The sequence below is a fragment of the Nyctereutes procyonoides genome, unplaced genomic scaffold, assembly GCF_905146905.1.
Source record: "Nyctereutes procyonoides isolate TBG_1078 unplaced genomic scaffold, NYPRO_anot_genome, whole genome shotgun sequence".
NCBI classification, from domain to species: Eukaryota; Metazoa; Chordata; class Mammalia; order Carnivora; family Canidae; genus Nyctereutes; species Nyctereutes procyonoides.
This window is the reverse complement of record NW_026575133.1, coordinates 58,123,246-58,137,279: the sequence shown is the minus strand read 5'-3', so window position 1 is coordinate 58,137,279 and position 14,034 is coordinate 58,123,246. Positions and strand designations below refer to the sequence as shown.

Here is a 14,034-nt window from a genome sequence, read left to right as displayed (position 1 = left end):
GGTTTATGATGCTGTTCATGAATTTGCTGCAAACATGGGTGTGGGCTACCTTCACAGTGTTGTACCCCCAGGACTCCTCAGCTTTGGAGGACAGGAGTCTTCCTTCTACATCCCTAGGCACTAGGGAGATGGTGTTGAACAGTGGACAAGCTCCTGTGCTCCTCAAGAGACAAAGAAGACACAAGAAAAAAGTGGGGAGAGTGTGGGAAGTAGGCTTGGAGGGGCATGCAGGATCAGTCCCGTGAGCCATGGGAGGGGTTTGGATCTTATTCAAGGCATTATGGGAAGCTGTGAGAGGGTTGAAAGGAGCAGGGGGGAGGGCATGATTGCATTTATGACTTTCAAAGAGCACCTCGACTTTTCTATGAAGAATGGGTTGTTCTGGGGCAAGAGTGGACCCTGGGAGACCAACTAGGAGGCTTCTGCTTCGATTCAGGCAAGAAGGTGATGGCAGGGACCAGGCTGGGGTTGGTGTTGGGGACAGAGAAGAGGGACTGCCTAGCAGCTCCAAGTAGGCTTCTAACTGTGCCTGAGGACTGCAGGGACTACATAGTATATCAACCCTACTCTCTCAACCTCTGTGGATTTAGGCTTTGTGTTTTAGGGGGCACAGTGATAGGCATTCCCAGGGGACAGTCAAGGTCATACATGTGGTTCTGTCTTGTTGGCTGTGGCCCTTGGTGTATGGTTCATGTTCTGGATCCTAACTGGATCCTGAACCTCGCTTTCATCCTGGCCCTGGTGGCCTCTCTGGCCTGGGCTCAGCCCCAGAGGCTGCTGGCTGACTTAGATGGTACCTTTAATCCTCCCCTTGACTGTGGCTTAGAGACAGCTTCCGAAAGTTCAGGTATCAGTGAGCCATGGGCGACCCAGAATGTGCATCCAACACACATGTTATCTCTGTAATCTCCCCACCAACCCCGTGATGCTGTTTCTTTTTCCCCCATGTTCAAGAAAGGTAATAAGGACACAGAGTTGTAGTAATTCATCCAAGATCCCACAACTAGCAAATGACAGAGCCAGCATTTGAATCTAGAGCCCGTGCCCTCCACCTATACCCACCTTCTTTGCTCCTTGTCCCCCGCAATGGAGCAGGGTCAGTACATTAGAGTGACTGTGTCCTATGCCACCCTCGTTCAGATGCTCCATTGCAGCTTCTGTGCTTCCCTAGTGTAGAGCTCGGACTTTGGTGTCCAATAACCTGGGGCAAGCTCCTAGTTCACTATCCAGCTATGAACCCGGTGCCAGGATGGCCCAGCGGCTCCCTGTCTGTCCTACATGAGAGTTACCCCTGCCTGTCCACTGGGACCCTGGCACCACATGGCCAGCCAACCAGTGGTACTTAGTAGGAGCTTCTCAAATGCTGCTTCCTCCCCCAGAGAGGGCTACCTACATATGCCCCTACCTATCACAGCCCCTACCACAGGGCTGTGTGGTAGAGATGAAATCCTGCTGGAATGTTCCCCCTGGGATCCTGAATGTAAGAAAGATCACATGTCCTTGGAGCTCACCTGTGATGCTTCACTGGCAGGCCCTGGGAAATCATCTGGTCCCACTCTTTCATTTTTTATTTGTTTAGATGAGTAGCCTGAGGCCAGGATGGGGAGGACTTGCCTAAGACCCCCTTCCTGGCCTTCCTCCCTTCTGCCCCCAACTCCTCTAGCCCAAAGCCTTAGCACCTTGTCTGTGGGCTGAGGAAAAAAACAAAAACAAAAAACCCTGGTCCAAAATTCTGGAAAACCTCAGAGTGAAGAAGGGGAGATTGTCATAGGCAGGTCTTGGCTCTGGGGAATGGCATGATCCTTCCACATTTCCTGCCCCTACCCACGCTCTCTGTGTTCTGTCTTGTTCTCTCTGCAGGTATATCCGCACCATGTACCTGGGGATTCAGAGCCAGCGGCAGAAGGAACACCAGCGACGTTTCTACTGGGCTATGATGTACGAATATGCAGACGTCAACATGTTGCGCCTCCTTGAGACCTTCCTGGAGAGCGCCCCCCAACTGGTGCTACAGCTCTGCATAATGATCCAGAAGAACAGCGCTGAGACGCTGCCCTGTGAGTGTTCCCCCCATCCACAGGAGGCTGGGGAAATGACCTCATGGGCTGGGACAGGGCCCTGTCCTCCACCTGGAGACCTCTTGGTGACTACCTCCTGCACCCTCAGTACCTGGCACACCCTATGGCCATTGTCCTACCTGATCCCCGAGTCCCCAGAATGCCCAGGGCCCTGTGTGATGCTGACCCAGCCCACACCAAGAGCCTATGAGTGGTCCAAATGTTCCCCATACACCCGTGTGCAAGCCCACTGCAACTGCTCACAACCACTAGGCTCCTATGAACAGAGCAGAGCCAGGAGCTCAGGTGTCCCTGAGAACAGAAGAACAGAGCACCCTGGGTCTCCCAATCTAGGAGGAATGGTCTCTTTCCTTTGGTGCTAGCCTAAGCCAAGGTGTTTATACATCCATGGGATGGGGGAGATGGCCTAGGGATGGCATGTGACAAAAGACTAAATCACGTTAGGCAATGCCAGCAGTTTTAGACATTTTAAAGCTGTGGTGCTCTTGCTTCAAACCCAAGTTTATGTAACAGCCCCATTTAAAAACATGCTCAAATAGTTCTGTTCTAGTTACATCGGGGTGGGGGTCTAGAGCCAGGTGCACTCATCCACTGGTCCCACCTGCCTCATTCCCCCTATGGCCTCAGATGGTCTCCAAGGAGCCCCAGAAGCCCCCAGAGCCCAGTCAGACAGCACTGAGCTCCATAGCAGTGGGAAGTCTCTAGGTGCCACCTAGTTGCCTGAGCAGCCCTTTTAAGGTAAGACTTTGTGGGTCAAGGCTGAGTCTCACACCAGATCACCAATGGTCAGACAGACTGCAAATGCCATACTTGTGTCTCTGAGCATATTTCAGTGGGACTGGAGCTCCAGCAGTGGGGGGAAAGCCTAGGATGAGGAGGGCTGAAGATTGCATCATGCAGGGACACTGGAAACGTTTAGTCTGAGGAAGGCTTGGGATGCATGAATCCCAACATTTGAAGGGATGTCAGGGGGGAAGGATGGTCATCCCAAAGAGATGGAGGGAGCTGCAGAAAGAGTGTTATCGATTCAACATGTGGCAGACATTTCAAACAGCAGGAGCCATCCAGTGATGGAAAGAATATCTCAGCACACAGTGAGTTTCTTGTCACTAGGATTATTTGAGCAGAGATGTTGCTGAGGAAACTCAGCCTAGGGGTTCCTGACTCCAGAGGGCATGAGCTTATATGATCTGGGGTAGCAAGACAGCAGCTCTCCATGCCCCACCAATCCCTGGCCCTTGGGGACTCCTGGCCTGTGGGTTCTCACCTCTGGACCCCACAGCTTCTCTAGGTACTCCAGCATACCATGTTCATGAACATCTGCAGAGCACTCTCCATGTGGTCTGTCACGGACAGCCAAGCTCTGGTCTTCATGGAACAGCTTTGCCTCCTTAACCTTTCCAGACTGGCTGGCCCTTTGCAATCTCCATTCCACTAGTCACTTAGGCAAAAATATTGTTTAATCTTCAAAGGCCAACCAAAGGTTCAGGCCAGGGACCTTGATCCTGACATTTAGAGCCCAAGGACCTAGTCCCGAACCCAGCTGCACTGCCAACAGAGTTCCCCACCCTATGGGAACTGGGCTCCCAGCAGAATTCTCCTGCCCATCCCTAGTCCAGGACAGCCCCAACTTGAAGTGCCCTCAAGGAAAAGGGGCCTCAGGGCAGCTTCCCCAGTCCCACAGAACACTGACTGCAGTCCTGCCAACCCTTCACTCCAGGAGCAAGGAAAGGGGAACTTTGAGGAGCAGTGCCCACTGTCAAGAGGAAGTCTCACCCAACCTCTGGGCATCAGCTGTTGGAGCCAGGGCTCAGCCCTAGTCTGCAGCACCAGGGACCTATTCTGGAGAAGAGCTAAAGAGACAGCTAGCTCCACTGAGGCATCAGGACACTAAACAAGAACCCACACTGTGGATGGCAGGGCTGACAGTCCATCTGGTCTGTCCTTTCTCTTGGGTAGAGTCCCATTCACATACCCACACACTGCCACTGACATCAGGAAAATGAGGGAAGGTGGGAACCCTGTCTTCAGGGTGCCCGTGAGCCAGGCCATCTGCTCAGGCAATGAATTGGTGTGACTGCCCACGCTGAGGCCCTGGGAGTCCCTGCTTCTCTGGACATTAGAGAAAAATGTGCAGCATTCAGAGAACACACCATTTGCTTCACGACCAAGAGAATCACTCAGGGATTAATTCTGGGGCAAGACCAGTCACAGGGTCTGACATGCACATCCTTGCTGTGCAAGCTATGAGGGAGTGCCCAGTGATGGGTACAGTGACCATGTTGGCTTGTTGAAGCTTCCACACCTGCTGCCCTCAGATCCCCAGGCTGTAGCTCCCCAGCCCAGGGCAACATGCTCCACGGGGCAGCTTAAGGGGGGTGCTGGGGGAGGCCTCTTTCTCTTCCTTTTTCTGACTCTGTTGCTATCTGAGACCCTCATCTAAACCTCTGTTGCTGTTTCAGTTTCAAGTCTCTCCCCAACCCCAGTGTATCACCAGAGCAACCAAGTTATCCTTCTTGCACTCTTGGCCACATCCTGACACCCCAAATAGATGAGGCAGGTGGCAGAGTGATAGTGAGGATGAGCTCCCATGAGGACATTCATCCCAGAGCAAGAATCTGGTTGCCACTTATGCCCTGCTGTGATTTTAGACATTGTCTCTCACCTTTACAAGGCCTCCATTTCTGCTTGGTATGATGGGGAAGATGGTGCTAATACCTAATAGGGGAGATGCAAGAATATAATGAATGTGGATCACTTTGTAAGCTGTCAAGCTCTAAGGGCACCTAAGGCTGTGCATTTGTCATTTCCAGAGCCTGGCAGTGAGTGGTGTGGGTGAGATCCTAGGGAGAGACTCCCTGCCACCCCTATTGGCAGCGCAGCTCATCTGTGTCCCAGTATTCTTGATAAACCTGTCCTTTCTATGATCGTTTCTCAGATTATAGACATAGAGAAGCAGAATGTGAAATCCCTGACACTCAAGGGGAAGCAGATGTTGCTCCCCAAGAGCCCTCTTGATGTGGGAGGCTGGTGGGGCTGAGTCCCAGGAAGGCCGAGACGAGGGGCTGCTTGGGTGCCTTCCTCCCAGGGAGAAAAGTTTAAATAGCAAGGGTCATGCTGCTGTGGGGTGTCTGCTGTAGGAGATCTCCCCTGGCTCTTCCTCCCATACACCCCTCTTTTAGAGCCAGTGGCTCATTCAGAGGTTGAGAAAGCATTTTCCCACATTTGTTTGGCAGGTGGAATAGGTGTTTCTCTAAATAGGCTTCCATGGTTAAATGCATTTGGGAACTGCTGGTCAGTGGCCTTTACTGTTGGACTGTGGTTTCTCAAGACAATGATGTGGTCTACAGCAGTATCTGGATTGAGGGGAAGGAAGGAACCTCGCCCTCACTGGGCACAGACTGCAGGGGGCGTGGATTGCACTCTTACTTAACTTCTAGAATGTCTGCTTATCCCTGGACCATTTTGTTTAGAAATAGATGCCTTCCTTCTCTTTTCCAATAAAAGGCTTATGAAATGTAGACACATTAAAGAAAATCAGTTTAACTATTAGAAACTAGAGGAGGAGAGAGAAAGTCTGCAAACCTGGGAGGGACATGATGTTGTGGAGTCTTGCAGCCATGGGAATGCTTGGCTAGTGGCAGTGTAGAAAGATGGGGGTGACGCCCATCCTACTATTTGACAGCTGTTTGACCTTTAGGGAGTTACTGAGCCATTTGTTTCCTCAGTTTTCTCTGAAGTGGGGTAATATAAGTACCTACTACAGAAAGCTGTTAGGAGCATTTGATGACATGACTGATGTCATGCCAGATGCAACATCTGGTCATTTTGTCATTGTCGGTGGAGCTTTTATTGTAGATCTGCTTTCTGAATTGGACTACAAGTTGTGCTGACGGGATCCATGGCTAGTTGGCCTTGCTTTGGTGAGCTTTTATGACACCTGGCCACTTATACTGTTAATGCTAGTAGATGGTTAGGAAGGTCACTGCCTCTGTCACTTTAATAGGTGAGTTTTCGGCTGATCTTGCCCAATGCCAACCTCTCCCAGGCTTTCCCATCCCCACCTTGTGGTCCTCACATATTGTTGGGCTAACAGTGCAGTATTCAGCCTGCAAGACAGATTGTATTCAATTTCCTCATAAGACCAGATGCAAGTGAAAAATATGATAATAATAAACAACCATACAAATATTATGCTAGAGTTATTTGAGCATCTCCGCAGGGTCTTCCTTAAATCGGGTGTCTTGAAAGTTTGAACAAAAATAAAATAAAGATATAAAGGGAGCCTATTATTCTGACATGTCACCCTGATGGTGACACTGGCAGTGTCTGCTGAAAGCTTTCCCAGTATTGTAGGCAGTGATAGGGCTTAGAAAGCAGTCAGCATGGCAGGAAAAGTGAGACACAGTGACACTTCCAACTCCACCACTTACTGACTTTATGGCATGAGGCAAGTTCATTTCCTAACTGGGCTTTTTGATCTGTAAAGTGTGATTGGTGAATTTTGAAGTTGTTGTGAAGGTCCAGTGAGCTGCACACACACTTCTATAGCATTTTGCTTGGCATGTGCTGGGCACTTGATACCATCTGCCATTCAACAAAGATGCATTAAGTTGGGCACCATACTATGTGCTGAGGAGCAACAGAGAACATAACAGACGTGGTCCATGCCCTCATGAATCTCCCATTTTTCTGAGCAGATAGAACAAAAACAATGAGGCTGATGACACATGTTAAGTGCTTTGGAGCAAACAAACCTGGTGTTGAGACCACAGATAATACGGTGAGGGGTAGAGAGCGCCTACCTTGGGCAGGAGCATCAGAGAAAGCCTCTCTAGAGAGCAGACATTTAAGCTGAGTATAAATGAAGAAAAAGGAGCCAACTGTGGGAGGAGCAGAAATAGTCTTCCAGGCAGAGGGAACATCATGTGCAAAGGTCCTGAGGTAGGAAAATCCTGGCTTGTTCCAGAAAGTGAAAGGACCCCGCATAGCTGAGGTTGGTAGGGAGGGGGAGGAAAGTGATGTCGGGGAGGATAGAGAGGAAGTCGAGGGCCTGATCAGGCAGGGTCCAAGGGGCCCTGCAAGGAGCTTGAGTTGACGCCAAGTGCCATGGGAAGAGTTACACAGGAAAGCTCTAGGATCAGACCTGCATTTAAAGAAGATCCCCTGCTATTCAGGAGAAGAGGAAGAGCTGAGCTAAGAGATCCCAGGGATGTAATTATGGGATAAGAGAGCATTTGGGAAATAACACCAACTGCACAAATTTGAGGGCCATTCTGGAGAGCGAACAGTAAGACTTAGTAGAACTGGTATAGGCAGTGACAGAGGGGAGAGCTGGTGGTTTCTAACTGGGTGTGTTGAGATGGGAGAGGCTCTCTAGGGGAATAGGTTTGGGAGAATGGATCAAGAATTAGCAACTCTGTCACTTTTCCTTCCTTCTGGGTTTTTCTGATGCTACCACATGAACATTGACAGGGGGCATGGGGATGGGCTCCCTGCACCCACATGGCTCCTGAGTCTGCCTTTTTCAGGTAAGCCCACACTGAGGAGTTATCCTTCACATAGGGCTCTGATGACCACTTTCCCCTGGCATCACACCACCACCATTTGTCAGGTACCTGCCATGGGCCAGGTGCTGTGTCGGAAATGGACTTGTGAAGACATCTGTCCTTCATATTCTGCATATGTCTGGTGCAGCACATTTTAAATTCTGTTAGGCGTATGTACAGAGGAGGGATATATAACTGCGTCTGAGAGCATGACAGGAGCTGTAACATTTGGTCTGGATCTTGATGGATGAATAGGAGCTTGCCTGAAAGAATTTTGGGTGGCTCTTGTGGACAGGGGGACGGTAAGCGCCAAGAGACAGAGGCCTGGGGGAGCAAAGATCAGACAGGGAGTGAGTGGTCATGGGCCGTGAGACCATAAGGTGCATTGTGGCAAGTGTAGGGGGCAGCAGTGGTGATGAGGATGATGCTAACAGTGCTAGTTGAATACTTTTGGGGAGCTCAGCTGCGTGCCAGAGACTAGTTTAAGAGGTTTACATGGATTAACCCATTAAGGTTCCATAGCAGCCCAATGAGTAGATACTTTCTATTGTTCCCATTTTATAGATGATGGAACTGAGCTCCAGAGACTTTAAATAACAGCACGAGGCAGCCACAGGCTTCTAAGTGATACAGATGGGATCTTTGCCGAGGTAGTTGGGCCCCAATGCCTGGGTCCTTAGCAAGGATGGCTGTGTCTGACACTTGAAGAGACAGACTTTTGGGGGTTCTGCAGGAAGTGGTTACTGATGCAGGGAGGGAGCAGAGGTTGATATGCACTGTGGATCCATCAGCTCCAGCATGTGTGTGTGCACATGTGCATGCGTGTGTGTGTGTGTGTGTGTGTGCGTGTGTGTGTAGTGTTTCTGTATCTTAGATGCAATTATACTGACGAGGTCAGAAGATGATGCTTCTGTCTCTTGCCCCTGAAATCTCTGCCCAGGGCTTGGCTTTTTGAAAATATTCTTAGTGTTCCAGAGCCTTTTGTGTAAGCCACCTCTGCTAAGCATGCACAGAGAACACTTGCTGTCTTACTGTGGAGCTAAGCTTGGCTGACCAAGGGGTGAGGGAATGGGCCTGAGACGCAGGACCATCAAATGCCTTCCAGCTCCCTCAATGCCTATTAGTGATAAATACACATAGCCCTTTAGCTGGCCTTTCCTTGGGGTTAGTTTCTATTCTGACCCTGGAGACCAAGAGAGCTTGGCTAGACACACGTGGGTGGCTTACCCAGTCAGTGAGAGATTTGATATTAAAACCCACTGCAGGGATCCCTGGGTGGCGCAGTGGTTTGGCGCCTGCCTTTGGCCCAGGGCGCGATCCTGGAGACCCGGGATCGAATCCCGCGTCAGGCTCCCAGTGTATGGAGCCTGCTTCTCCCTCTGCCTGTGTCTCTGCCTCTCTCGCTCTCTCTGTATGACTATCGTAAATAAATAAATAAATAAAAGAATATTAACATTAAAAAAAAAACCCACTGCACCCTCATTTCCATACAGTGCATGTTCCTTCTGTCTTCTTAGGTCCCTCTGGGAATCATCAGAGAAAACCCCAGGCATCCTGAGATACCCTCTGAGCCATATGTGTCCCCCTCAATCCTCTAGGAAGCCCCTGGATGGGACCAGAAGCTCCAGGGCTGGGGCTGGAACTTGAAGGCAGAGCCACCGCCATGCATAAAGCAGTGCCAGCTGGCACCCACAGGGAATCCGCTTCTCCCTGGGGCAAGCGCTTCTCTCAGAGAGGATCAAAAACAGATCTGCTCTGTTCTCATGGGTGACACTCCACTGTGCAAAACTTTACAGGTGCTGCAGGACCCCTGTGAGTGGTGGTCAGCCAGATGCTGGCAGAGGGTACGCAGAAAGGCACCTCTGGTATCAAAAACCTTGAACCTCACAACTTCAGTGTCCAAAGGGATTTAGAGCAATGGGATATTTAGAACTGAAGAGGTTGACTAGGCCACCTAATCCACCCTCCTTGTTTAACATATGGGAAGCTGAAGTGCAGAGAGGTAAGTAAGTTGCTCAAGGTCACACAGCAAGGAAGGCTCTCAGAAAAGCCTCCCCTTCCTGCTGCACTGGGCCTGCAGTTGGGATGGCAGCATGGCATCTACAGGATGTAGTTCAATACCAAGCCTCGCCCAGGTGGTTCTTCCTACCCTCCACCTAGCCATCAGTAACCACCATATCCAGCACCAAAGTTAGGAAAAACAAGCATCTTTACTAAGGCAAGGAGGCATGAGAAAATATTAAACCCTACCTTCAGACACTGGTGTTCTTTTAAGCAACAGCCAAGTTCTAGGATCTAATTAGGGCCTTTGCTTCCTATCTCTTTGGTGTTGACCTTCCTAATAATCTTCTTTCTTAACTTCACTTGCTGACTCCACTTACATCAAAGCCCTTTCGGTGACTTATACTTCAGCTTCACGTTTACTGCTTTTTCTAGCAAGAACCCGGACAGCATCCAAGCAATTCACAAAGGCAAGTGTTCATTCACATTTCTCTGCTCCTTCTGAGCTAAACTGTCTATGCCTTTGTCTTCAGCTGCCAGCCCCCAGAGCGCTTCTTCCTTTCCCTAGGCAGGACGGTATGCATCCGGGAGGAAACTTCTCCAGCGTCAGTTTGCCAGTCTCTGTGGTCAGCTCTCCCTTCGTGTGAGGGGCCAAGCCTCCTAGGTGGGGCTCTCAGAAGAAGGGAAGGCCCAGAGGGCTGCTTCTTATCTGTTGGGTGGCTTAAACAGGCTAACCCACCACCCCCACCACCCCCACACACAATGGAAGACTTTCCTGTCCCTCTTCTTGGGAGATTCCTTTCTTCTTCTTCTTCTTCTTTTTTTTTTTTTAAAGATTTTATTTATTTATTCATATGAAAGACACAGAGAGAGAGGCAGAGGGAGAAGCAGGCTCCATGCAGGGAGCCCGACGTGGGACTCGATCCCTGGTCTCCAGGATCACGGCCTGAGCCAAAGGCAGGCACCAAACCGCTGAGCTACCCAGGGATCCCCGATTCCTTTCTTCTTATGTAAAAAAATGCATTCTGGTATCTTTCCAGTCCTGCTCATGGGGACGTTAGCTGTCACTCTCAATGTCTGGGACACAAAAGTTAATTCTTCAATCATTAAGGTTAAAAGGTTAAAAGGTGAAGCTACCACAAGAAAGTGATGGTAATCTGGTCTGAAGATTTTAAATCTGTGCTCTACACCAGAGCTAATGAATTTCCCACTCAGTTTTCTCATTACCAAGAAGTAAAACTTGTTACTAAAACAACCGATCCAGGGACACCTGCGTGGTACACTCGGTAGAGAATCTGACTTTTGGTTTCGGCTCAGATCCTGATTTCAGGATTATGGGATTGGGCCCCATGTCGGGCTCCAAGCTCAGTGCAGAGTCAGCTTCAGATTCTTTCTCCCTCTCCCTCTGCCCCTCCCTGCTTGTGCTCATGCGCTCTCCCTCTCAATTAAACAAAAAAAAATCTTTAAAAAACAAAACAGAACAAAACCCAATTGATCCATTGCATCAAACAACATCAGATAATGAAGCACCTTGTCCAGAGTCATAGGAGCCTCCGTGCCCCCCAGCCCTTACCAGTGGAGAGAACCCTTCTCCATAGCTCAACTCCTGTGCTGGGCTGGAGTCGCTCATCTCGAAGAGCTACCCCAGGGTTTCCCACCAAGTCGGCACAGAAGTCTTCCAGCCTTTGATGTCAATTCCCAGGCTGCTTGTCACTTGTCTGTGGCTGAGCCAGGAGCAGATAAAGAAAGGAAAAGATGTGTAATCTCCTGTTCACTACCTTCTCCGGCTGCCCTGTATCTTCACTGAAAGAAAGAGAGTTGCATGGACGTGACCACCATCTGGGCCCGAACACAAACTCGGCCTCTCCGGTTCCCCCCACAGTGGTGGGAGTGGTGGGTGCTTCCCCACTCTCCCTCCAGCTCTGAGCAGACACCCTCCTTCTCTCCTATGCGATGCATACTTGGTGTCTGCACACAGGGTCCCCTGACCAGCCAGCTCCAGCTTCAGCTACCGACGGCTCCTTGTTCGACAGCTCTTTAAGGCCTTATACTTTTAAACAGAATTTGCACAGATTTTAAGCAGACACCTCAATGCTTCCAGTGCATGTTTCTGCTTGAACCGAGGCCTGGCTGAGATTGCCCCTAACAGCTGGCCAAGAGAAAAAGAGAGGCAGAGTTCTTTTCTCTTTTTAAAATTGCAGTAGGAATGCTACACGTGAGATCCAGCCTCTTCACGAATTCAAATGTTTAAGCATGACAGAAAATGATGTACAGACAAAGGAGACTTCTTAAAGCAGCGGGACAAATACGAGAAAAGCAAACTAAATCGATTTTATTAGAGTTACCTGCCATCAATGAAACAGCAATTGGCCACCTGGAAATGTTTGTGTGTGAAGTGCCCGAACAACGAGGGACACTGGGCAGGCTTCTTGAGCTCACACAGGCTATCCAGTACCACCTTGTGGGGGAAGGTTCTGAGGGGCTGCAAATTCAGAAGTAAGCAGTGAGCAGTAACTGTATTTGGGCCACGTATTCACTCACTCAGCAACTAGTCATTAAGGACCTGCAATGTGCCAAGCACGGTTCTAGGAGCTGGGGCCCGATGTAGCCATAAGCAAAACAGAGAGAAAGCCCTGCCCTCACAGAGCTTACATTTCTTGAGGGAGAGGCAAATAACAAACAAAACAAATATTTTATTTTCTATGTTAGCAAATTACAGGCACTCAGGAGACTGGTGAATCTGGGAAGAGAGGTGACAGGAGAACAGAGTTTTCAGTAAGGCAGCTGGGAAAGGTTGCCTGGACAAGGTGACTTCTGAGCAAAGATGTGAGGATGGGAGGGAGCCAGCCCTGCCAATTTTGGAAGCAAGTGTGCCAGGATGAGAGAACAGCCAAGGGCAAGGCCTTGAGCTAAGAGAGCCCTCTGGTGTCTGAGTAGTAGCAAGGAGGCTGAGATGTGTCCCTCGGCTGCTTCTATAGGTTCGCCTGGCCTGGAGGTCTTGCCAGCAGAGCTGCTGCTTTGTTTAGTTTTAGTTTTGTTTTTTATTTAAAGAGCTTTATTAAGATACAATTTACATACCATTCAATTCACCCACTTGAAGTGTACAAGTCATTGACTTTAGTATATTCCCAGGGTTGTTACCACTACTACAGTTCATCTGAGAACATTTCTATTCCACACACAAGATACTTTGCCCCTCTTAGAGTGGCTCCCCTGTGAGGTCTTCCCCCAAATTCCCTGCAGAGGGCAAAGGCTGGCAGAAGGAGCACTGGGTTGGGAGTCCACTGTGCTAGAATGCCGTGTGGAATTCTGGGGCAGATCCCTGCAATCTCATCTTCTCTGGGCCTGGCTACTATGAGTGAAGGCAGGAGGGAATCCTGAAGACCCTTTCAGTCCTGGTAGCCTGTGACTCTAAGGAAGAGAAAAGAGGGGGAAATCTCAGTGAAATTGGGGCAGTGGCTTTAGTTAGCTTGACATTCACATTAGAGACAATCTTGAATTCTGGGCCTCGTGGGAACTTTTAGCTCCATCCAGGACAGACTACAGTGAAATGCTCTTCAATAGATCTTTTCTCTTCCTTTAGATTTCCAAGGATTTGGATTTCCAAGGATTTAGATTTCCAAGATTTCCAAGCCCACGAGTGTCACAAACAATGCCTTCCTGTGTCACACATGTCTCACCACTGGGGAGGGGGGCAAAATGGCAGAGACCTCAAGAAGGAAACCCCCCTGGGGTGGTTCCCTATCCCCCTCAGCTGTTCCACATCCAGCGTGGTTATGGGCGAAACATCTTGTTTGAGCCTCAACTTGTTCATCTGTAGAATTTGCCCCCAGGGACTCATTCATTTCTGGACCCAGCTGGAGTACAACGCGGGTCAGGACATCCCGAGGAGTTCTAAGGTGGCTTTCCCTCGAGGGCCAGCCAACCCGAGGTAAGTGTTGGCCGGACGCTGACCAGCGGAGAGCTGAGTCCTCGATGAATCCTAGGCCTTCTAGTGTATTCTAGGCTTCCAGGCCCCGGAGCTGAGGGGCATGCCGGCTGGAAAATCTGCCCCCCACCCAGTGACCACATGGGGGCCCTCTCATTCCCCTTATTCTCACAGCCCAGCCCTTTGAGTCCTCTTCTGCTTGTCCGCCTGCTGGGCTCCTGAGACTGTCACCTGGAAGAAAAGTCACTGCGTCCTGTTTTGCATGGTGGCTAACAACAAACAAAACAAATATTTTATTTTCTATATTAGCAAATCACCAGGCCTGGCTTTACACAACTGCTCTGCACGGAGGAGCTGCGTCCTCTCCAATGCAGCCTTCGCCTCCTCTGAGCCTCGCGGCTCGTCATTTGTGCACCACAGCTAATAACTCCTGCCTCAGAGGGGGTTTGTCAAGAGTAAGTAAAACGTGTTTGTCCTC

The 14,034-nt window shown here is 49.9% G+C and overlaps 1 protein-coding gene across 1 annotated transcript in view; it reads left to right on the top strand.

Annotated features, from left to right (window-relative positions):
* Nucleotides 1–14,034, top strand: part of XKR6 (XK related 6) — a 313,018-nt gene that overhangs the window by 285,085 nt on the left and 13,899 nt on the right. Inside the window, exon 2 of the mRNA XM_055300213.1 lies at nucleotides 1,861–2,057. Within this exon, the coding sequence (XP_055156188.1) occupies nucleotides 1,861–2,057 (197 nt within the window). The remainder of the gene's footprint in view (nucleotides 1–1,860; nucleotides 2,058–14,034) is intronic.